This window comes from Eulemur rufifrons, chromosome 12, assembly GCF_041146395.1.
Source record: "Eulemur rufifrons isolate Redbay chromosome 12, OSU_ERuf_1, whole genome shotgun sequence".
Taxonomy (NCBI): domain Eukaryota; kingdom Metazoa; phylum Chordata; class Mammalia; order Primates; family Lemuridae; genus Eulemur; species Eulemur rufifrons.
In genome coordinates, this window is record NC_090994.1 from 8,657,269 (window position 1) to 8,679,273 (window position 22,005).

Below are 22,005 nucleotides of genomic sequence, written 5' to 3' on the forward strand. Positions count from 1 at the left end.
CTGGAAACTTCCTCTTTCTCCACCTTTCCCTCACCTTTATCATCGCTTCTATAGATTCAGGACCCTCCTCCAGAAGTCCTTACTGTGGACTTTCTCACGTGATTAGTTAGCAGATAGTTGGCTGACCCAAGGGGTTCAACAGGTAAGGGTCCCAGGACAGGCTAGGCCTACCTGCTCCGCCTCTCCAAGGGTGTGCTCTGCGCTGGGGCACAATGACCCGGGCCTAACCAGGAGCGAGGCTTCTAGAGGCAAGTACCTCTCCCCAAACCAACAGCTCTGCAGGGGTCCTGCTCACTATTTCCGTCCAAATAACACGCCCACTCACACTCCTTGTAAGGGCCCTCCCTCCTGGGGCCACCACCTCTCCCGGCCTTTTCGAGGTCCTGCGTTCCTCCCCCACCCCCAGGCTCAAATAACGACTTCCCGCCCCGCCCCGGGCCCCACACGAGGGCCGGGCACCTCGCGCCTGGGGGGGAGGGGACAAGGTCCGGAGTGGGCGGGAAGGCGCAGCTCACACCACGTGCTTGAGCCAAAGCCCACCCCAGCCTGCGCCAGTGCGACCTTGACCTTCCTGGCCTTCCACGCCTAGGGCGCGTCCTCTCACCTGGGCACGAGCCTTTGACCCGCTCTGCGGGGCCTCAGAAGAACACTGCACTCAACCCACCCGACACGCCGGAGGACCCGCATGCTTCAGACCCCAATTTCCGGTCCTCGCAACGCCAGGAGCTGAGCCCATTGGCCAAATGACGTGCCGCTCACAAGATCCAGCCATCTCATTGGCTCGTCTGCAAGAGAGACTCGCCCTCTCGGGAAGCTTGTTCTGCGTGGGGGTTCATCCCAAAGGGTTGCTGGAAGTTATGAGCGAACCTAAGTGTTAAAATGTGGTTACGTTTTTTGAGATCCTGGATTCTCTTTCAGGGTGAGGCTCTTGTGAACACCTGTTGCTTAAGACACACGTGTTGAAATTGACTTGCCTCATTCCTCTTGGTTAGAGGATTTAGGGATATAGGCGGTAAACAGGGAAAGGTAAGCTTGAGTGCACAAACACCTAACGTGATCTCTGCACACCGCTTTCCTTATATATGATATAGGGATAAAAGCATCCATTCGCAGTGTCGAATAGAAACGTACATACATTCATGAGATACCATATGTTATCCACTTAGCACAAGGAGAAAAAAAAAATGACCCGCAATCGATGTTGCCTATTATTTATTGATGCCTAAAATCTATGAGCCAAGAAAAGCTTTCTTCAAACTATATAAAATGATTAGTGGTTAATTCGGCTATTACAGAATATTTTCACCCAAAGAAATATTTCTGCCCCTCTCCCAACCATTTTGGCAATTAACTGCACCCTTTGCCCACCCCCCAGTTTAACAGGGTGTGCCTGGAGGCTTTGGCGGATGCTGTAGAGACATCTAAGTCCTCTGCATGGACTAGGACTAGAGAGAGATTGACTTCACGTTTCCCAGGCCTCAGATATCCTATACTTGTTTTAATCCATGCATTTAAGAACTCTCCTCTCCTTCCCCAGTGAGAATAGATTCTGAAAATTACTGGAGCAGGAGGATTTTCAAGGCAGGAATCAAATTAGCAGGAAGACACTTCACTATTTGTAGAGGTTATTTGTTTAACATAATATAATAACATTTTATCTTCCTGTACCCCACAACCGTCCCAACTTACAATGTTACCACATTACGTTATAGAAATTCTGCCTATGTGAACATTTAGTAGCAAGTGCACTCAGAAACAGTTATGCAAACTGTTTTGTAACCTTGATAAAGTCCCAGCTCCCTGTCTTTTCAGAAACTCAGACCAAACCTTGCATGAAATATTTATTCTATACACACCAAACAGTATTTTAGGGGCATGATTTGATACATCTAGTTGAAGTAAAGCAACAGTAATTCTCAGATGATTTTCTGAGCACATCTGTTTTGGAATCTAAATCAAGATCACCATAACAAAGGGCATACACATTGTGTGCACACCCCCAGATTTCTATATCCTGTTCCTGCAAGTGTAGGTCGCCTCTCTACTACAGTATTTCTAGGCAATCCAGACATCATGGATACTGTTTATTTCACCAAAGTAAAATCTATATAGTCTTGGTGTTGATTTAGAATAGAGATGGGGAAGCATTCTGAAACTTGGGCATCTGTATAGAATCATTCAAAGCCAATCAACCTCTCCTAGAGATTATATTCCCTAACAGGGTACTTCAATTGTTAATTAACCATCCCTAGGATATTGATTAAAAATAACACACACATTCTCACCACAAAAAAATAAGTATGTGAGGTGATAGGTATGTTAATTAGTTTGCTTTACTCATTCCACAATGTAAACATATATCAAAACATCACATTTTAGCCCATAAATATATGCATTACTTGTCAATTAAAAATAAAAGGGGAAAAAGAACACAATCACACTATCTAAAATAAAGTATTTTGAGTTAAATGACAGATCATTTTTTTTTTTTTTACTAGAAAAAGTTATACCACCAAATTCTGTCCACCTGGCCCTGCCAGGCTCTAAAATTCAGAGTTAAGAGGGCCCCATAACTATATACAGTCTGGATTTTCCTAGGCAGTCATAGTCCAGACACCCTGATCCTTTGTCCCCATATGTGCTTCTATTGTGACCACGTATGCTGATTTGATGTTGTTGTTGTTCAGCAAATAAGATCACCACAGCCACAGCAAAATTAAGGGCAGAAAATTACATTCCTTGTGTGCCCTAGACACTAAAGGGAGGATTTCATTTAAAGTGGACCTATGTTTGTAGTATCTCTGGGTTTCTGGCAGGGGTAAACATAAATCCTTCTAGGAGAAACACACCCCCAAAGCTCCCACATAGAAAGTGTTAATATGAGCTCACAAGAAAAAATAAATCACAAAACACATCAGGCTCAATAATAAGAGGGCAAACAATCTAATCCAAAAGTGGGCAAAAGATATGAAAAGACCTGTCTTAGTCCATTTAGCATTACTAACAGGCCACTGCCCGGTACTGGGCCACAGCCCGGGGGTTGGGGACTACAGCCCTAGGTACCCTTTTGCCTGGGCAGCCACCAGAGGATGGACCAACCAGGAGGGCTGGGGTTGCCATTAGGAGAAAGAAAGAAACATCATGCCCAGAAGGGAAACTTGAATTTCCAAAATAGGTCTATATAACACCCATAAACAGGATGCCTTTTCATCCTGATCAGCACCCAGGGAGCAGCGAAGAGGGAATGATCCCTTTCTAAGAACAGCCATATTCAGTGACCAAACTGTCTTACTAACATGTATGGACAAGGAAAAGGCAATGGTTTGAGTCAGGAATGGTTTGAGTTGATTTTTGAAGAGTCTACCCCTACACTCAACAATACCAGATGCCTGTGGATGGCGGACTGTCTGAGAGGTCCGCTGACTACCTTGAGCCCATCATGATAAAAGATTGTTAAACTATACATGCCTAGAAAGCAGAAAATATGACAAAGATTAGTTTCAAGGGCCACAATGCGGTGGCCAGAATCAGCCAATTGGACTGGGACAGCAACACTGTTACCTGAGAAAGTGTCAACAGCAGTGAGCCAGCAACCCCAAGAGCGGGTGGAAGGTTGGACGGACTCAACTGCCTCACCCTGTGCAATGTGGCCTCCTTCACTGAGAGACAAATGGCTCAGGTTTTTTTTTTTTTTTTTTTTTGAGTCAAAGTCTCACTCTGTTGCCTGGGCTAGAGTGCTGTGGCATCAGCCTAGCTCACAGCAACCTCAAACTCCTGGGCTCAAGCAATTCTACTGCCTCAGCTTCCCAAGTAGCTGGGACTACAGGCGTGCACCACCACACCCAGCTAATTTTTTTCTATTTTTAGTAGAAACAGGGTCTCGCTCTTGCTCAGGCTGGTCTGGAACTCCTGAGCTCAAGTGATCCTCCTGCCTCAGCCTCCCGGAGAGCTAGGATTACAGGTGTAAGCCACTGTGCCCAGCCAATTTTTTTTTATTTCAAAGTATTATGGGCGTACAAATGTTTTTGGTTACATGTATCACTTTTGTAATGCTTGAGTCTGGGTTAAAAGTGTGCCAGTCACCGAGATAGTGTTCATTGTACCTGTTAGGTAGGTTTATGTCCATCCCCTCCTCTCCTCTCCCCTGCTTGATTTCCATTGAGTTTTATTTCCCTCTATGTGTGCTCATGTGTGCTCATCAGTTAGTTCCAATTTAATAACAAGTACATGTGGTGTTTGTTTTTCCATTCTTTAGATACTTCACTTAGGATAATGGTCTCAGTTCCATCCAAATTGTTGCAAAAAGCATTAAGTCATCCTTCTTCATGGTTGAGTAGTACTCCATGGTATACAATATACCACATTTTGTTAATTCACTCATGAATGGATGGGCATTTGGATTGATTCCGCACCTTTGCAACTGCAGCACAGCTCAACTTTTATTAGGAGCCGCAAGGCTGGCACTGTGCAGTGGTAGCTTGTGCCTCTGAAACATAGTGCTCTACTTGGTGCCCTGTCTGTGGTGGTGGTGTTCAGTCCAGCAGCAAAGGTGACACTCTGGGCAGTGCAGGCTCAATCCTCACCTTGATTCCAGTTGGTCTTGTCAGAGAACAGACCCTTACCATGAGCACCTACGTGAGTGACCAAGAGGGTTCAATCAGCAGTTGTGATTTGCTTCCATAATTCGTGGCCCCAAAGAGGGACATCTTTAATCTGCCAGTCTGTAGTTTTCCACGTGGCACACCAAACAGCTAGGCCATTGCCAACAGCCTCAGCGTCGGTAAAAATAGGACAAGGCTCATGAAGCAGTACTGGCCAGAGCTATGAGAATGGCCTTGAGTTCTGCCCACCGAGCGGGGTGACCACAAGCATTTTCCACACCACATAGATGACGCCGTTGCTGGACATCACTGGGTTCAGCTGAGCCAAATCTCCTGTGAACTGGGCACAGGCACTCAGGGGAACCTCTGTGAATCGAGAGCCCCATTGAGCTAGTGGGTTTGCTTTAGGCTGCAGAGCAGAGGGTAAAATTACCCCCAAAAGAATAGTTGCCACTTTGTTTCCTATGCAGCCAAATGCCAGTGGGGCCAGGCCAGCTGCATACTTGAATCAGCATTGCTACCTTACAAAAGAGGCTTGTTGGGCCCTTCCCACATTGTTAGCTGCTGAGTTCAAGTTAACCCACCCCCAAAATGGGAATAGGAGTCCCAAGGCCTTTATGGGGGTGTGTTGTGACACACTTTGTCAGGTGTTCAGTTTTGACGAGAACCCAACAGCAAGCTAAGAGCTGCTTTTCAAAAGGGGTGTACTTCTTAGCCACGTCAGGGAGGCAACAAATCCAAAACCCCCCAAGGAGTGCCTGCAAGTGGAGGTGGCGTCGCTTTGCCACACACCGTAATCAGAAAAACGATCAGAGAGACTTTTAGCTCAAATGTGTCATTAGGGTCGTGGGGTCCCAAAGATGCCAGCACTTCCGTATGTGCAGCAATTGCCAATGGGTTTAATCCTTTCAGCATTCAAGAGCATTCATGGAACATTCATGTAAAACACCAGTGCTAATTGTACACCCAGCGGGGAAGCCACAAGAACAGTACATTGAATGGGCTCAAACCCCTACCCACAAGGTCAGTCCGATCCTTTCTTCTGCCTGGAAGAGTGAGGGACATTCTTCCTGTGGGAAGAAGCTAGGAGACCTTCCAGCCATATCTGTTTTCTTTCGTGCATTTGCTCAGACATGTGGTTACAGGCCCGGTGCATACGCCTTTAATCCTAGCCCTCTGGGAGGCAGGAGGATTGCTTGGGCTCAGGAGTTCGAGACCAGCCTGAGCAAGAATGAGATTCCATCTCTACTAAAAATAGAAAAATTCGTAAGGCGTTGTGGCTCGCACCTGTAGTCCCAGCTACTTGGGAGGCTGAGGCAGGAGTATCATCTGAGCCCAGGAGTTGGAGGTTGCAGTGAGCTGTGACGATGCCACTGCACCCTACCCATGGCAACAGAGTAAGACTCTGTCTCAAACAAACAAACAAACAAACAAAAAACCAAATGTGATTATAGATTCTTTAGCGCACACATACAACCTTCACACGATGATAGTCATGCCTTCATTCTTCCAACCAACATTTCTTTGGTGCCTGTTACGTGCAAGGAGCTATTTTAAGTCCTGGGGATACAGTCATGAAGAAAACCATCTCTGCTCCATAGCTTGTGTTCTAGTGGGAATACTAGACAAAAAAGGAAACAGGTAATCACAATTTACATGATTATGGGTTTACTAGTTCATGCAGGGTGGTAACAGGGAGTCTCAGAGACGTGAAGGAGTGCAGGAAACCAGACATGCATGCATCTGGGGAAAGGGGGTTCTAGGCAGGGGGAAAGGATCCCAAAAGTCCTACAGCTGGAGGCGTCGGTCAGACTCTCAGTGCAGGGTTTGAATGGAGCGTCGTGCTTCCAGCACAGAAGCAGCAGGGCCTGTGCTGCCGGAGTGGGATGGCCCAGGAGGAGAGGGGGACACCAGGCCACAGAGGCTAGGGAGAGTCCTACGCCATCTTCTAGATTGAACAGACTGGCCGGGGTGGCAGTGGGGGTGGTGTAGAAACTGACAGATCATTTAAGAGGCAAATGTGAAAATCTGACAAGAGAGGATGTAAGTTTGGCCAAATGTGATAGTGTTGGAAGTGGGGGGCAGTGATTATAGTCTGGATAGGTTTCTTTGGATTCTTTTGAAAAATATAACCATAGCACCATTATCACAGCTTAAAAAAATAAACAACAGTGTGGTGGTGTGTGCCCGTAGGTCCAGCTACTTGGGAGGCTGAGGCGGGAGGATCGCTTGAGCCCAAGAGTTTGAGGTTCTAGCCTGCGCGACAGAGCGAAACCTCGTCTCTAAAAATAAAATAAAATAAAATAAATAACATAAAAATAAAAAAATAAAGAGGAGAAAGAGGGAGTAGGGAGGGGGACAGAGCAGGAAGGGACTCCAGTGAAAAATAACTGGGTTGGTCAGTTTAAATGCAATTTGGCCAGCTCTGTCTGCTAGCTAATTATTAGTAGTAGTATATCATTATTATTGTTAGAATTCTATACTCCTGTAGACACTGGAGACAGAGGCCCTTCCCTTCCTGATAATTATGTTTCAAAGGAAGGGCTTTCAGGTTCTTGAGACACTCAGAGTTGTAGGAGGTACACATCGTAACTGCAAGACCTTTTTAGTAAATGCTCTAAGAAAAGGAGAAAAAGCAGTGAATTCTGTTGATAGCCCTGAGCTTTAAGAAACAGGAACTCAAAAGGGGCTGGGTTGTCAAAAGGGATGTGGCCTTAGGCTGCTAGAAGTCACGCTAAAGTTTGATCTCTCGGTGCAGGGCTTTCATTGGAGAGTTCACGATGACAGTTCTTTTGTGGTTCTCAAATCAGTAACCAAGTAAGTCCCATCCATGGCAACTGATTGACATTCTCTCCCAAGTCTCTTTGAAGCTATAGCATCTTGCTCCCTTTTTCCCCCTTACAAATTTGTTTGCTGAGGAAACTGGGTCATTCGCCCTGTAGACACAGTCTGGGTTTTGCTGACTGCGTTCTCAGGGGTTATTTTATGATGTTTCTCTGTTTCCTGTATTTCCCCAAAATTGGTAGTGAGGATTGAGTTGCCCCCTAGACATACAAGAGGATTGAGTTGCCTATATCTAAGTCTGGGACACAGGCGGGAGGTCCAGGCGGGAGATAAGTACTAGCGAGAGGGTTTAAAGCCATGATTCTGGAAGAGATCGCTGAGGGGACGAGGGTGGGTGGCCAGACCAGAGGAACGTCGGAAGGCCTGAGCCCTGGGCCCTCCCCCATTTAGAGCCAGGGAGATGCGGAGGCAGCAGGAAAGAGATGAAGTGCACACCCAGCAAGGTGAGAGGGGACGGTGGGGACAGTTGGGACAGTGACCCTGAAGCCAAGAAAGAAGGCATTTAAGGAGGGAGCCATCCGTTGTGTCACATGTGACTAATGGATTCAGCAAACGGACTGAAAATTCACCATTGGGTTTGGTGTAGGGGACGTCACTGGTGACCTTGACGCAGCTGGTTGGCTGGAGCAGTGACAGGCTGGCTGGAGTGACAGGAGAGGAATCAGAGATGAGAAGACAACTCTTTCAAGTTTTGCCGCCAGGGGGAGCCAAAAAGGAGGTGATGTTAGCAACTGAGGTGGACGTGACCCAGAGGGCAAATCTGTTTCCAAGACGGACCCTGACAGCACACCAGAGTCCCCCTTATCGGGAGGTTTCTGTTTCCTTGGTTCCAGTTACCTGCGGTCAACCTCGATCCGAAAATATCGAATAGAAAGTTCCAGAAATAAACAACTCCTCAGTTTTACATTTGTCACCATTCCTCGCTGTCCCATTCTGTCTTGTGACTCCTCCTTTTGTCCAGCAGACCCACGCTGTAGGTGCCACCTGCCCGGCAGTCATGGCATCGTCTGCTCCCGCCACGCAGGCATCGATGTTGACATGGCTCGATGACCCCCCTCTGCACAGACCTTTCTAAGGTCAACAGCAGCGTAACACCATGTCACAACGCCCGCGTCCTTCACCTCCCTGCATCTCGTCCCGCAGACATTTCATCATCTCTCGTCATCTTGAGAAGGGCGAGGGCAGTGTAAGAAGATATTTTGAGGGACGGAGAGACCACATTCACATAACTTTTATTACAGTATGTTGTTATAGTTGCTCTATTTTATTATTATTTATTGTTGTTAATCTCTTACTGTGCCTTATTTATAAATCGAACTTTATCATAAGTATGTATGTATTGGAAAAAACAGGCTATATAGGGTTCGGTGCCATCCACAGTTTCAGGCATCCACTGGGGGTCTTAGAACAAATCCACTGTGGATAAGGGATCACCACTGTACTTGTATCCTGTGGGACTGATCTAACAGAGGGGATTGATATGTGTGTGGGGGGGGAGGGGAGGTGTTTGCTGGAGCAATATCCTTCCATGGACAAGAGGGAGTAGGGAGTAGGATCCGGTAGCCCAGCAAAGGGTCTGGTCTCAGGGAAGAGCATAGATAGCTCTCTTTTTTAGAGACAGGGTCTGGCTCTGTTGCCCAGGCTGGAGTGCAGTGGCATGATCATAGCTCACTGTAGCCTAAAATTCCTGGGCTCAAGTGATCCTCCTGCCTCAGCCTCCCTAGTAGCTGGGACTACAGGCGCACACCACCATACTGGGCTAATTTTTAAACTTTTTGTAGAGATAGGGTCTTGCTTTATTGCCCAGGCTGGTCTCCTGGTCTCAAACTCCTAGCTTCAAGCGATCCTCCCACCTCAGCCTCTTAAAGCGCTGGTATTACAGGGGTGAGCTGCTGCACCAGCCAAGGTTTAGATTTACCCCAAATCAGGTTTTTGTCCAATGAGTATGACAGGAGAGCGAGGCAAGGGGACTGAGAGTGGATGCCATGAAGTGGATATAGCAACAGCACATGGTGTCTCAGCTGGAGGTGGGGGGTTTGCCTCTGTAGGTGATGTACGTTTTCCAACGTGCAGTTGCAACTTCTCATTCCCAGTTCGGGCCAGTGGTTGTTCAGACATTCTTAAAGTAAATTAAGCAGATGTGACAGCAGCTGTTGGTTGTTCCTCACTGTCCACTGTTTCCTTCTTTCATGATGTTGAACCTTGATTTTTCGGAGGGCACGTGCTCATTCAATATAAAGACCATATTTCTCAGCCTCCTTGAGGCCAGGGGTAACTGCGTCATTTCTTTCTGGACAATGCTGTGTAATCGTAAGTGTCATGGGGCAGTGCTGTCATTTGAATGTTTGTGTCCTTCCAAAATTCACATTGAAATTTAGTCCCCAGTGCAACACTACTAAGAGGTGAGACCTTTAAGAGGTGATAAGGTCACAAGGGCTCCTACCTCACGGATGGGATTTGTGCCCTTAGAAAGAACTTGAGGGAGTGTTTGTCCCTTTTCTGCCTTCTGCTCTGTGAGATGCAGCAACAAGGTGCCATCCTGGGAGCACAGAGGCAAAAGCCTCATCAGACACCGAGTCTGCTGGCGCCTTGATCTTGGACTTCCCAGCCTCGAGAACTGCGAGAAACAAATTTCTCTTCTTTATAAATTACCCAGTCTGTGGTATTTTGTTAGAGCAGCCCAGACAGACTGAAAAAGGCAGCTCCCAAGAACTTTCCTTAAAGGAGACATGACACATGCTTCTGTCACTTGGCAGGAGTCGGGGGACCATGAACCTTTCATTCATCTGGCTGCCTGGGACAGGGATGTGATGACTGGAGCTCTGGTCTTCAACTGAGGACATGAGGGTGAGGATCGCACCCTGGAAATCCTGGGAAGAGAAAGCTGGGAGGGACTTGAGACCTTCGGGGCTTTGTGGGCAGAGCTGCCACACCAGCTGACTGTGCCTTTTTAGACATTTGCAAGAGAGAAATAAAATTGTTTAAGCCACTCTTATTTTGGGTCTCTATTTCTCACAGCTAAACCTAATCTTAAACTGGTATTTTGGGAAAATTTTTAATAGAAGAAACATCCATCTTAAATATTAACACACAGAAATGGAGCCCAGGCCAACTGCGGTGAACACGCTGGTGGCACTCACCAGCCACCCACTCCCACTACTGTATAAAGGGCCCGCCTGGACTGCAGGGACCAGGCAGTGAAGTACCTTTCCCCAAATCTCTTGTGCAAGGGTTCTGGACGTGAACTAGGTTCTCCCAAGTGAGGTTTGAAAGGTGGAGAAAAGTCAAGGCCATCTTTCTTGCACTTTGGCTGTTTTCTGCTGCCGGAGCTGTGGCGTGAACTTGACTCTTCTCTTTCTCTCACACTCCACATCTGATCTATCAGCAGGTTATGCCGGCTCTGTCCTCGAAATAAGTATCTAGAATCCAACCACTTCCCAACACCTCCACTGTCACCAGCCTGGCCCAGGCCACCACCGCCTGTGTGACTGTACCAGCCCAGCGTCCCCCTCGCCTCAGCACCGCGGCCTGAGCAACGAGCCTCTGGCAACCTAAGTCCCGCTTGCTGCAGCTCCCATTGCACTTCAAGAACGAAGTCAAAGTCCTTACAGTGGCCTAACAGCCCTACAAGACCGCCCTCTCCTTATTCCCTCATCCAGTGAGAGGCAGTGTCCTTCTGGCTGTCCCCTCTGCCCAGAACACTCTCTCTGTCCCCTTCGATCCTGCTAGTTCACTTCCTCAAACGATACCTCTCCTGCTTGCTGCAACTTCCCACCACCCCCAGCACCCCTCCAAACACCTGTCTCCTCCTAACACACTACGTCCTTCATTCATTTGCCCAGCTCCCCTCGCTAGAACACAAGCTCCATCAGGACACAGACCTTTGCCTGGCCACTAACGTGTCTAAACTCCTCCAACTGTGCCTAGCACACACTAGGCGCTCTTTCTTCAGGTGTGCCAGGGTCCAATGTAGCTGTGTGGCTCTCCAGAGGCAGGTGAAGCTCTGGGATTTCCTGATCCCTGGACTGTAGCTAAGGCAGAGCATTCTGGAACTCAGTAGAGCCCCTGATTCTCCACCTTCCTGACTATGGCAGAGGCTGTGCTCCCCAGTATTGGGCTGAACCCAGGCTGGTGGGAGGTTCCCTGGGAACTTTCCCTTTAAACTGGCCCCACCCGCTCTCCGGGCCCACCCAAACCCAACTATAAAGCCCAAACCTGGCTATAAAAGCCCCAGACGCCCACTATTTGGGGGCTGATGCCATCTTGGACTCAGCCGTCTGCAAGCAGACATTAAAATAAACCTTCTTTTCCTTCATCTCGGCCTCGTGCGTTCCCCCGCTCAGAGTTTTTAACGCCTAGGTGGATCAGCTCTATGATGTTCTGATTCCTGCAGGCTCAACCTATGGCCCACCCCTCCAGCCTTCCAATGAGTTTATGAACACTTATCTTCCTGTATTAAATCTTTAAACCATTAAATGGAACAGTCTCTATTTTCCCACTGATCCCTCGAAAACATACAAGATAGTCACCAGGCCAATGATGAATCAAGACTGCATTTTTTTCTGATTAAGTCTTAAATGCAGATGAGCCAAATATTTTAATAGAAAAGTCCAATTTCTGACTCAGTTTTGGGGGAGATGGTCCAGCAGCGGTGCCAGCGGAAGGGAATAGAGGAAATGCTTTGCAGGAGCTGAGGCAGAAGTTGGCTATGTAGAGGGGCTCCCAGAACTGGCATTCTATCTCCATCTTTTCAGATGACACCCCTGAGACCCAGGCCCACTCCGGCCCCCACACTCTATCAGGAGAACCTTGGCAGAGACCTATGCAGCCAAACCACAGTCCAGGAGGAGCTGTTAACATGACATCTGTTCCTAGCCACAGCCATCTTAGGAGGGGAAATGCCTCAACTGTGGCGGTATCCTGTGCTGGGATCGGGGGGGTTGGAGCACAGCATGAACAGGCTGTGGGTGCCACTCTTCCCACCATGCACCTTGCCTAAGAAATAAGCCTCAGTTGGACCGTGTGGGTAGGTCTGAGGATTAAGAAACTATCTTTAATTCTTTCAGCCGGCTCTGAAGTATCTGAAACACAAGATGCTCATTGACATGGAACAACTGGAGTTGGGCTCAGCAGCTCAGGCCTATGACACCTTTGGGAGGCCCAGGTGGGAGGATCCCTTGAGGCTAGAAGTTTGAGACCAGTCTAGGCTACATTTAAAAACAAACAACAAACAAACAAACAAAAAAACAAAGAACTGTATATATTTTTGAGTGAGCCAGCACATATGACAAAACCACATAATTCCTATCATTGTAAATAATATACAAAATTTTGGAGGCTGAAAAAATATACATTCAAATGTTAAAACTGGCTTATTCAGTGGAATAAAAGGCGACTAAATGTTTTAAAAAAAATTCTACCTAGATATGCTTTATGATTTTACAATAACAGTATTTTTTGAACATGGTGGCAGCAATTATGGGTCATCTACCCTCCTAACAGAACCTCGTCTCACAGGCCACAGTGTGCTCAGCGCCAGGGGACCCACTGGTCTACCCAGCCCCCTTTGCCAGGGCCTGGTCCAAGGGTGGGGTTGCTGCCCAGCTCTAAAAAGAGACACGGCGGCAAGTCTGCTGGGGCTTCTGCAGAACCTTCCTCCCTGATGAGAGTAGAACAAGGAGAAAGCTCCTTTGCTGCTGTCCACTTTGCTTCCTGCTTTGGCTGCAGACACTGTCACTTGACGAGTGACGCCCACAGCAGTGGTAGCCACTCTGCAATACTGAAGATGGCAGAGCAAACAGACCTAAGAAAATCTTGATGATGTTTTGGCTGCCACTCAACTCTGGAACCATCTATCTCCAGACTTCTTGCCATATGAAATAAACATCCTCATTGCTTACGCCACTGTTAGCCTAATCTTCTGCTATCTGTGCTGATCACATCCTGTTATGGGCAATTGTCTGTCTGGCACTGAATAAATGCTTCATGTTCACTCTAACAGAAAAGCAACCCTATAAAAAAGCTACTATTGTCTCACTTTTTAAAAAATGTTTTATTTTTAATTATCATGGGTACATAATAGTTGTATATATTTATACGGTACGTGTGATGTTTTGATACAGGCATACAATGTGCAATAACCAAAACTCGGTGACTGGGATATCCATCACCTCAGGCATTTATCACTTCTTTGTGTTAGAAACATTTCAATTCCACTCTTTTTAGTTATTTTAAAATATACAATAACTTATAGTCCCACCCTGTTGTGCTATCAATTATTAGATCTTGCTCATTCTACTGACCTATATTTTTGTACGCATTAACCATTCTTACAGAAAATAAAATAAATAAAACTGAGCTTAGGAAGGATAAGTGATTTTTTTTCCCACCCAAAGTTACTGGTGGAGTTGGATTCAAACCCAAGACTGACACTAAAGCCCACACTGTCATTTAATCATGTAGTTCAAAAAATGAACAAGCCTATCATTCTCTCTTTCTATATCTAACACAGTGTATATATACACAGATACAGGTAGGAATAAATTTGCATCCATTTGCTCTAACATATGAGTTTGGCTTTGGGTTTTTCTCTCCTGTTATTTGCATGTATTTGTTGGTAGAAATGTGCGCTTCAGAGGCTCGGCCAAGGAAGCAGACATGCCTCGTCCTTTGCGACACTTTTACTGACGAGACCTAATTTGTGCATCAGGGATCTGAAGACAGGCCGTGAGGACTTTCATGCCCCAAGACATCTGAACAGGTGAAGTGAACATGAAAGCAGTACACGCTCTTCCTCAAACCTTCTTGGAAGAGTCAAAGAACTAAGGACTGCAAAACACCCAACATCTAACGACACAGGGCCACTGAGTTCGTCCAAAAAAAGCAGATTATTTCTGAACCAAAGAGACAGAACAGAGAGAGAGGATTACAATGGAGACCCACTGGCAGTGCATCAGCTATTTAAGAGAAGAAAGCACTGAAGCCCAGAGCTAATCACACACAGCTCAGCATCGGACCAAGCAGGGCTTCCACCGCACATGTTTCCAAGGAAGCCTTTCTGCTCCAGTCCTTTACAATTCGAAGAGACCAGAATGACACTATCCAACAGAGCTAATTTGAGCTTTCAGCTTTAAAAGAGGCAATGTGGTCACCAAATATTCAGTAGCCCCTCATAGCTGCTGGCTGGGCAGCTTGAGGGGCTCTGCAGGAAAAGCCCCAAGTGATGAATGAACAGGCTGAGGAACGGCAAGGTGAGACTGAAGACAAATCTGCAACTCCTGGGGCCACTAGAATCAGGAAAAGGCGGTTCTCACTGAGCCCCTGTGGTTCATCCCTGTCACAGAGGCAATGTGCTACGATGCCAGCAAAGGGCAGCTGTGCCACCAGCATCTAACAGCCACAGAATGCTGCCATGTGAGGCCTTTCTCTAACCTGCAAACATCTCCCCAGCCGTACTGTCAAGAGAAAGGGAAGCTGTTCCTCCAGGGACTACACAGACTGCAATGACCTGGTGAAGGGAACAAGATCACAGACCTATAAACTCAGCAACGAGTGAGGCCAGCTGGGACTAGGATCCACGCTGAGCAGGAGGCCCCGGAGGTGCTAGGACAGAAGGAGACAGAGGCAGGCCTCTCAAACTCAAACCTTTTAAAGTGGGAGGTCATTTGCCAAATGTCAAAGAGGCCATTATTCAATAAATCCCTACTTCTATCTTACCAAGATCTTATATATATTTTTTGGGGGGTGGGCGGCAACATTTGATTTAATGCAGTGATAAGTCACTGAGAGTACGTGCAAGCTTCTTTTGAGAAAAATTTAAATATTTGGCCGGGTACAGTGGCTCACACCTGTAATCCTAGCACTCTGGGAGGCTGAGAAGGGAGGATTGCTTGAAGTCAGGGGCTCGAGACCAGGCTGAGCAAGAGCGAAACACTATCTCTACTAAAAATAGGAAAAAAAAAAGCCTGTGAGCTACGCCAATGGAACAGCACTCTGGCCCAGACAACAGAGAAAGACTCTGTCTTAAAAAAAAAAAAGAAAAAAAGAAAAAAAAATTTAAATATTTAAATGAAAGCTAGAATACTGGCTACTAATTGCAGGGGTGGGGTGTGGGGACACCTTGTCATGCAAAGGCATTTGTAGGAGGGTGCTGGGGGGAGTCTCTGACTTCTTCCTTTCTACAAGAACCTATAGCTAGTAACTCACACAGGAATTACTTAGCTAAGAGAACCAGGAAATCTTTCTGGTGTTCCCCACTAAAAAAAATAAATAAAAATAAAAATAAAAAAGAGTAACAAGAAGAAAGAGGCATAGAACATCTCGAACCTGTGCACTCGGAGCACGAGGCCCAGGCTGGGATGGGACGGGGTAAGCAGAAGCAGGGAAGAGCAGCTCCAGCCACTTGCATCTTGCGGGAAGACAGACTCAGGCAAAGGAAAGGGAAACTCACATTTATTGAGTGCCTACCGGGTCTGGCCTTGTGCGAGGAGTTTTCAACTGTGATACCCATGAAACCTCACGCCAATCCCATGAGGTAGGTATTATCTCCATTGCTGTCGGCTGAGGGATGTGAGGCTCAGAAAGGTCAGGTAGTTTGTCCAAGGTCACAACACTAGGACCTGCTGAGCTGGGCCCGCGCACGTACCTCTGAGGCTCCATCCCTGCTCTCTCTCCTCCGCTGCCTCCCGGGAAGGAGGGTGCACAAGCAAAAGCCAGAGCCCTCACACTTCCTGCCCCCGTGGCCCGAATGCCACCAAGGGAAGGCACCTGCACCTTTCCACAGACCCTCTCCCTCCTCCTCCTCCTCAGGAGGATGCAGTCAGTCAGAGACTAAGACATAAATACTAAAATAAATAGCAGGGGCGAGTCCCCAGCAGCAAGGATGTGCAGTGTCCACGCTGTGCGAAGGTCACTGTGCCACTCACAGCCACTGTGGGAGAAAGCCTTCTGGGCCCCGGGGGAACTGGGACAACGGCTGCCAGAGGCTGGAGTGGGTGGGCTCAACAGGCCCCTTCTGGGTCGCTCAGATTAGAGAACAAAACGTCTGCAGCAGGCAGCAGCCGTGGGCACAGTCGCCATCCTCCTCCATCTGCTCATTTTACCGGTGTTTGTGATCCAAGAGGGACTCAAAATCGGGGGAACATACAAGTTTGTGCTTCACATGTCCCAGGACTGTCATATCCCCCGTCCTACTGTCTCCAAGGCCCACGGACACCAGCTCCTGCCAATGGACAGAGACAGCGATGAGAGCCACAACCACAGGTCTGAGGGCTCAGTCCTGTGAATCTGAACGGGACACTCCCAAGAACCTCCTCCCTACTTAGCACGGCTCGACCCCTCAACTCCTCAACCCCTTCAAGGGCCTCGCCCGGCCCTGCAGGGCGCTCACCTGCAGGAAAGAGCAGGCGGTTCCCATGGTCACATCCAGAGTCACCTTGCCCAGGAGGAGCTGCACCTTTCCCGACTTGCGGATGAGCAGCTTGCCAACCTGCCCCTCTGTCAGGTCAGCCAGGGTACAGGCGTTCTCTGCCAGCCTGGCTTCCTGTGGAGAAATAAAGGGGGTGGAAGTTGGGCAAACAGCTCTTCCCCCCGTCTTTCATGAATGAACCGCATGCCACCTCCCAGAGAGAGGCATCGGCGGCAAAGGCCAGAATGAGTGCCTCAAATAGGGCCTTTTCCCGGGGCTCTCTGCCATTGGTGAAAACACAAAACCCACAGCAAACAGATGGACAAAATATCAGTAACTGCAGAAGCTGAGGGATGGTACCCAGGAGTGTACGTTCTCTCATGTGTATATGGTCGAGATTTTTCATAATAAAAAGCAAACATACGCACATACACACAATTGGGGTCAGAAGTACAAAGCCCCACAGCCCTGCGGCTACCAAGAACAAAGGCCCATATTCTCCCGTCCAGCTGGGTGGCACACCTTCGCTATACAGGCCACTATTTCCTACCGGCCCCCACCCTCGCACGATCACAGGACTCGCCCCTGGGCATACCCGGTCTTTCTCCTGCTTGATGACCACCATCTGCCCATCCTCGCCCTGCACTTCCGTCTTGATAGGCTTCACGTCCTGGGTGGGCGGCTGGCCGGGGAGGGTGTCTGGCAGCTGGAGGAACAGCAGCTCTTCCTCCTTGGTGAGGCTCAGCTCCCTGAGCAGCTCCGCCACGGACACGTCCTTCAGCAGGCCTGGGGTCTTCCTGGCCGCTCTAGGAGGAGCCTTCATCTTGGCCTCCTCCTCCTCATCTCGTGGCTCCTCTTTCACTGCTCGGGTGAGAAAAGAGAAGGGCTACCACGTGGCTGCCCCGCACACCGCCTCACTGTTCCCAGCCCTTCACCCCCGTCTGCTCCCGCCACTCGGCCGGGGAGCTGGAAGAAGACACGGGTTATGGAGAGGGGCAAGAGACAGCACATTCATGAGTTGTGTGACTTATCTAAAAAGGGACATCTGGGGCTGTCCCACTGCTCCATGTCAACATGTAAACCCTCTGAGAAGGAGAATTTAGTCTTTGCTCAACTCATGTGCTTTATAGCTGGAACGGGAGCGGACCTGCTCAGAGGCAGTGGTCCCGGAGGCTCATGTGAGGGATTCGGGGTGGGGGGGCGGGCAACCACAGAAACGGGGATGAGAACTTGACCGACATGGGTACCTTTCACAACAGGTCCGTCCACCTCCATGTCCTCTTCCTTGGGGCCAGCCAGCCAAGGTTTAACATCTGGTTCTTCACTCTCTTCCTTAAAAAGCCACCCTGAGTGAGCCAGTGGCAGCTGCACAGGCATGTTTCGAGTGTCATTCCTCAGCCCCGGGTCATCAATGAACTGCCAAAGAAGGGGGTGGGGAGTCACATGGCCAGCACACCCACCTGGACTGCAGTCCACCTTAGTCTGCTTCTAACCAAAGACCCTGCTGCTCGCCAGGATTCCAGGACATCACCAGCGAGCGATTCTGCCCCTTCCCGCAGCCCCCGGTACCCACGTCGTCCTTCTCCAGCATGCGCAGGATCTGCTTCGTTTCTTCATCCGTCTCCCTCTTCTCTTTCTTGATGTTGATGATATGAGAGGGTCCCATGTCTGACACATCCACCGTCTTGTCCCAGTTCCCTGTGGGAAACCACCCAGGTTACTAGGGATACATTAGGAAGAGGTCAACAGCAAGGAAAACTAAACTGGGAGCAGAGGAATTCCACTGCTCTTGCCCTTCGCTTGGGCAGTCTGAACCGAAAGCCACTAGTGACTCCTGTGTACCTTTTTTCTTCATCATTTCAGCCGGGCCCTGCTCAAAGATGGAGTGGGACTGGATCACTTCCGGGCGGCCTCGGCCCCGTCCATGCCCTTCTCGCTGTCGGTCTCTGTCCCTTTCACGCTTCTCCTTCTTCACGGTTACTTCTTCCTTGGGCCTGGAAGACAGAATGGATTAAGGAAAACCACTCCTCGTGCCTCAAAAACCGGCCGTACTCTCCCATACCACTTCATGCCAAGTGAGCAGGGAGTCTGTGAGCCCGTAACTACACGATGACAAGCCGAACCCAATTCCAAGTCTTGTACTTTTCTCACTTCCTTGATGAGGCAGCACCCTTTCAGCTTGCCTTGCTTTACCTTCTTGTCCAAAAATGTAGGGTTTGCACTGAGTGAAAACAGGAAGCCTGTAATGCAAAGCAACTTAAGAGAAAGCAGGATATATCTTTGTTTAAACTAGTGGTTCTCAGCTCTGGCTGTAAGAGACAAGCACTCCAACCTACTGCAAATAAGTTAAATCACAATTTCTAGAGATGGAGCCCCAGGGATCAGTATTTTTTTAAAGCTTGCACATTAGAATCACCTCGGAGCCAGGGTTGAAAATCATTAGTGAAAAGAACTAAAGACACAAATGTAAATTTCTGAGCCACACACCTAGCCACTTCCCCAAAGCCCCAAATTCAGGGCAAGTATTCAGAAGACCTAGCTACTTACTCTTCCTTGATCTTCCGACTGATGATATTTGGGGTGAAGGTTTTCTGAAAGTAGAATACAGGAGTCACTGATTTGTTAAGTTCTGACCCCAAAGTACAGAGAAAAACAAAAACTCCCAAAGGGCATCCTCTATGGACCAAGAAGATCATGGCTCTCTTCTGCACATTCCACACTGCTGTCGGAGTTTTATAGTGACAGACATGTGCCTGAAGAGGAAGAACGTCATGCCGTGGTGGCAGTGGAGTTTCACATAGAAGAAAGGGGCACCAAAAACCATCTTATAATCAGTACCCTCAGCTTCTGCCCTCTGAAAGGAGAGCCTCTGGGATTTCTAAAAGCAAAGGAATTTATCTAATCTCACCTCTAGTCTTCAAACTCCTATAGAGACCAGTCAGTATCACTGGGGACCAGCTCTAGCAGCAAGGCTTAAGTAGCAAAATCAGGAATCTGCCAGCACTCATAATTATATGATATATTTAGATTATCAACAGAATTTTCCAAGGCAAAGTCTTAAAACTGGCTGCTTTATGCTTCCGTCCCATTCTGTCCTCCAAAACTGCAAGCAAAGTTATATTCTGCCTGGCCTTTGAGTTCTTAAAGGTGTCTAAAACACACAATAAAAGTAAGTAAACACTGCTAAAGTTGCTTTCGAATGTCTTGAACTAATTAGCATTTTCTGTCCTTCAACCACCTTTGAGAATCATCTCAACATCTTGTACCCAGTACTTAGACTTGAAGAAAGTAGGACAGGCTCCCTGGAACTTGAAGAGATGTAGGCAGAAGTTTGGGCACAATATTCCTAAGGCCCAACACCACGCCTGGCATACAGTACGCTCGACACGAATATTAGCTGAATCCCAGGGGCCTGGAATTCAAGGTGGTTGGGTACCTTCTTGACTCCCCCGAGAGTGAGGTCCCTGGAACGGATGGAGGGAAGGCGGCCTGGGGTGAGGGGGAGCGCCGGCCGCCGCCCGATAAGCCCCCGCGCCCCAGACAAGAGGGGTCGGGACCCTCCCGGAGCGCTGGGCTCGCCCGCGGCGTTTCCTTCCGACATGATGCCTGGGAGAGAAGGTGCAACGAAATCACTGGAGGGGACCGACACGCGGACCCTGAGCGGAACCCCACCCCCTTGGCCTCCCGCCCCCGTCAGGGCGTCCCGCCGGTGGCAGCTCAGCTCCTCCCCCTCCCACGTGGCGGGACTGCCCGGACCACCGCGGCTGGCGCCTTTGGCTCGCGAGCTGCGCTCTCCCCAAGCACTGCGGCCACGCACGGGGCAGGGACGCACCCGGGCTGCAGCTCCACACCGCGCGTCACGACTTCACCTCCGGCGCGACCCGCCGCCAGCCCTCGGTCTCCGCGCCGGGCGGAAGTCTGCGTGGCAGGGCCTGGGCACCGCCATCTTGCCGCGGGGCGGAAGTGACGTTCGGAAGGCGGGACTGGGCCACAGTATTTATTAGGCGGCGCCTCACTCCCCTCCGCCTTCTCTTCCCGGTTCTTCCCGGAGTCGGGAAAAGCTGGGTTGAGAGGGCGAAAAACGATGAGGGGAGCGGTCGGGGGTACGCTATAGTGCCGCGCTCGGGGGTCTTGGCCCCGGGCGGGGGGTGGGGACGCCGAGCTCAGGGTCAGGGGCCTTGGCGGCTGCCACGGCGCAATGTGAGGACTCGCCGCGGCGGAGCCCCTGGGAGCACTGGGGTCGTGGCTTGGGATGGGACAAGGTGTAGAGAGCGAGACCCGGATTCAGAGTCGGGGAGCCCTGGGCCAGGCCGAGCCCCAGCCGCAGGCTCTCCGTGGTGACCTTGGCGTGGTCACTGTACCTCCGGGCAGTCGCTTCGCCCTCGAAAGGGGCCCCCTTCTCTGGTCTCCTGGCAGGGTCCTGGGGTGGGGCAGCCCCGGGACAGCTGCCGCGGACCGGCCGGTGCCTAACCGCAACCGTCCCGGGCTCACGACGGCGCGGGCCCCTGTGAGCGCTTTTGGTCAATGCCTGGAAGGAATCGGAAAACGAAGTTTGCTCTACTGTTGGAGGGACTAATTTGAAGAACTTTTATGGACTCCGATGTTTGCAATTTAATATAAGAAATGCCCTTTAATGTTATCCCCCCACGCCCTCCAAACAATATAAACATCATGTAACAACATAACGGAGAGTTTGAGGAAAGAAAACCATTTATGCCGGAATTCCGCGTGGAGTACTACTCTTAAAATTTTTGTAATATGTTCAGTCCCCTTCGCACAGCTGGATATTGTACCACAGCTTTGTATCCTCCTTTTTCAAATAACTTTTTTTTTTCTTTTTTGAACCTGGGTCTCTGTTGCCCAGGATGGAGTGCAGCGATGCTATCATAGCTCACCTGCAACCTCTAGCACCCCTGGGCTCAAGCCGTCCTCCTCCCTCGGCCTCCAGAATAGCTGGGACTACAGGTGTGTGCCACCTGGCCAGGCGTCAAATAACACTTTTTCATTGTTTCATCAATGACTGTAATTCTTTGGTGGCTAAGTCATGGTTTACCTATTTCCCTGTTTGGATGCTTAGACTATTTCTTTTCCCTATTGTAAATAACGCTGTAGTGAACATCTAGTGTTCTCACCGTTTTTTTTGTTTTGTTTTGT

General features: G+C 49.0%; 1 protein-coding gene across 1 annotated transcript; it reads right to left on the bottom strand.

Moving 5' to 3' along the window:
* Positions 1-15,734: 15,734 nt before the first annotated feature.
* POLR3D (RNA polymerase III subunit D) lies at positions 15,735-20,781 on the bottom strand. The gene is made up of 9 exons (XM_069485152.1): positions 20,684-20,781; positions 20,288-20,457; positions 19,399-19,442; positions 18,694-18,845; positions 18,425-18,549; positions 18,099-18,267; positions 17,447-17,712; positions 16,834-16,986; positions 15,735-16,665 (listed from the first exon to the last, which is right to left on the bottom strand). The coding sequence occupies exons 2-9, from the start codon at positions 20,450-20,452 to the stop codon at positions 16,543-16,545; spliced, it is 1,197 nt and encodes a 398-aa protein (XP_069341253.1). The 5' UTR covers positions 20,453-20,457; positions 20,684-20,781; the 3' UTR covers positions 15,735-16,542.
* Positions 20,782-22,005: the final 1,224 nt, after the last annotated feature.

Excerpts from the sequence above, each read along its gene's own strand:
- POLR3D (XM_069485152.1), bottom strand. The coding sequence starts at position 20,452 with ATGTCGGAAGGAAACGCCGCGGGCGAGCCCAGCGCTCCGGGAGGGTCC. Across the intron at positions 18,268-18,424 it reads GCATGCTGGAGAAGGACGAC|TTCATTGATGACCCGGGGCT; the intron begins GTGGGTACCGGG and ends CTTCTTTGGCAG. Across the intron at positions 16,987-17,446 it reads TCAAGCAGGAGAAAGACCGG|GAAGCCAGGCTGGCAGAGAA; the intron begins GTATGCCCAGGG and ends ATTTCTCCACAG.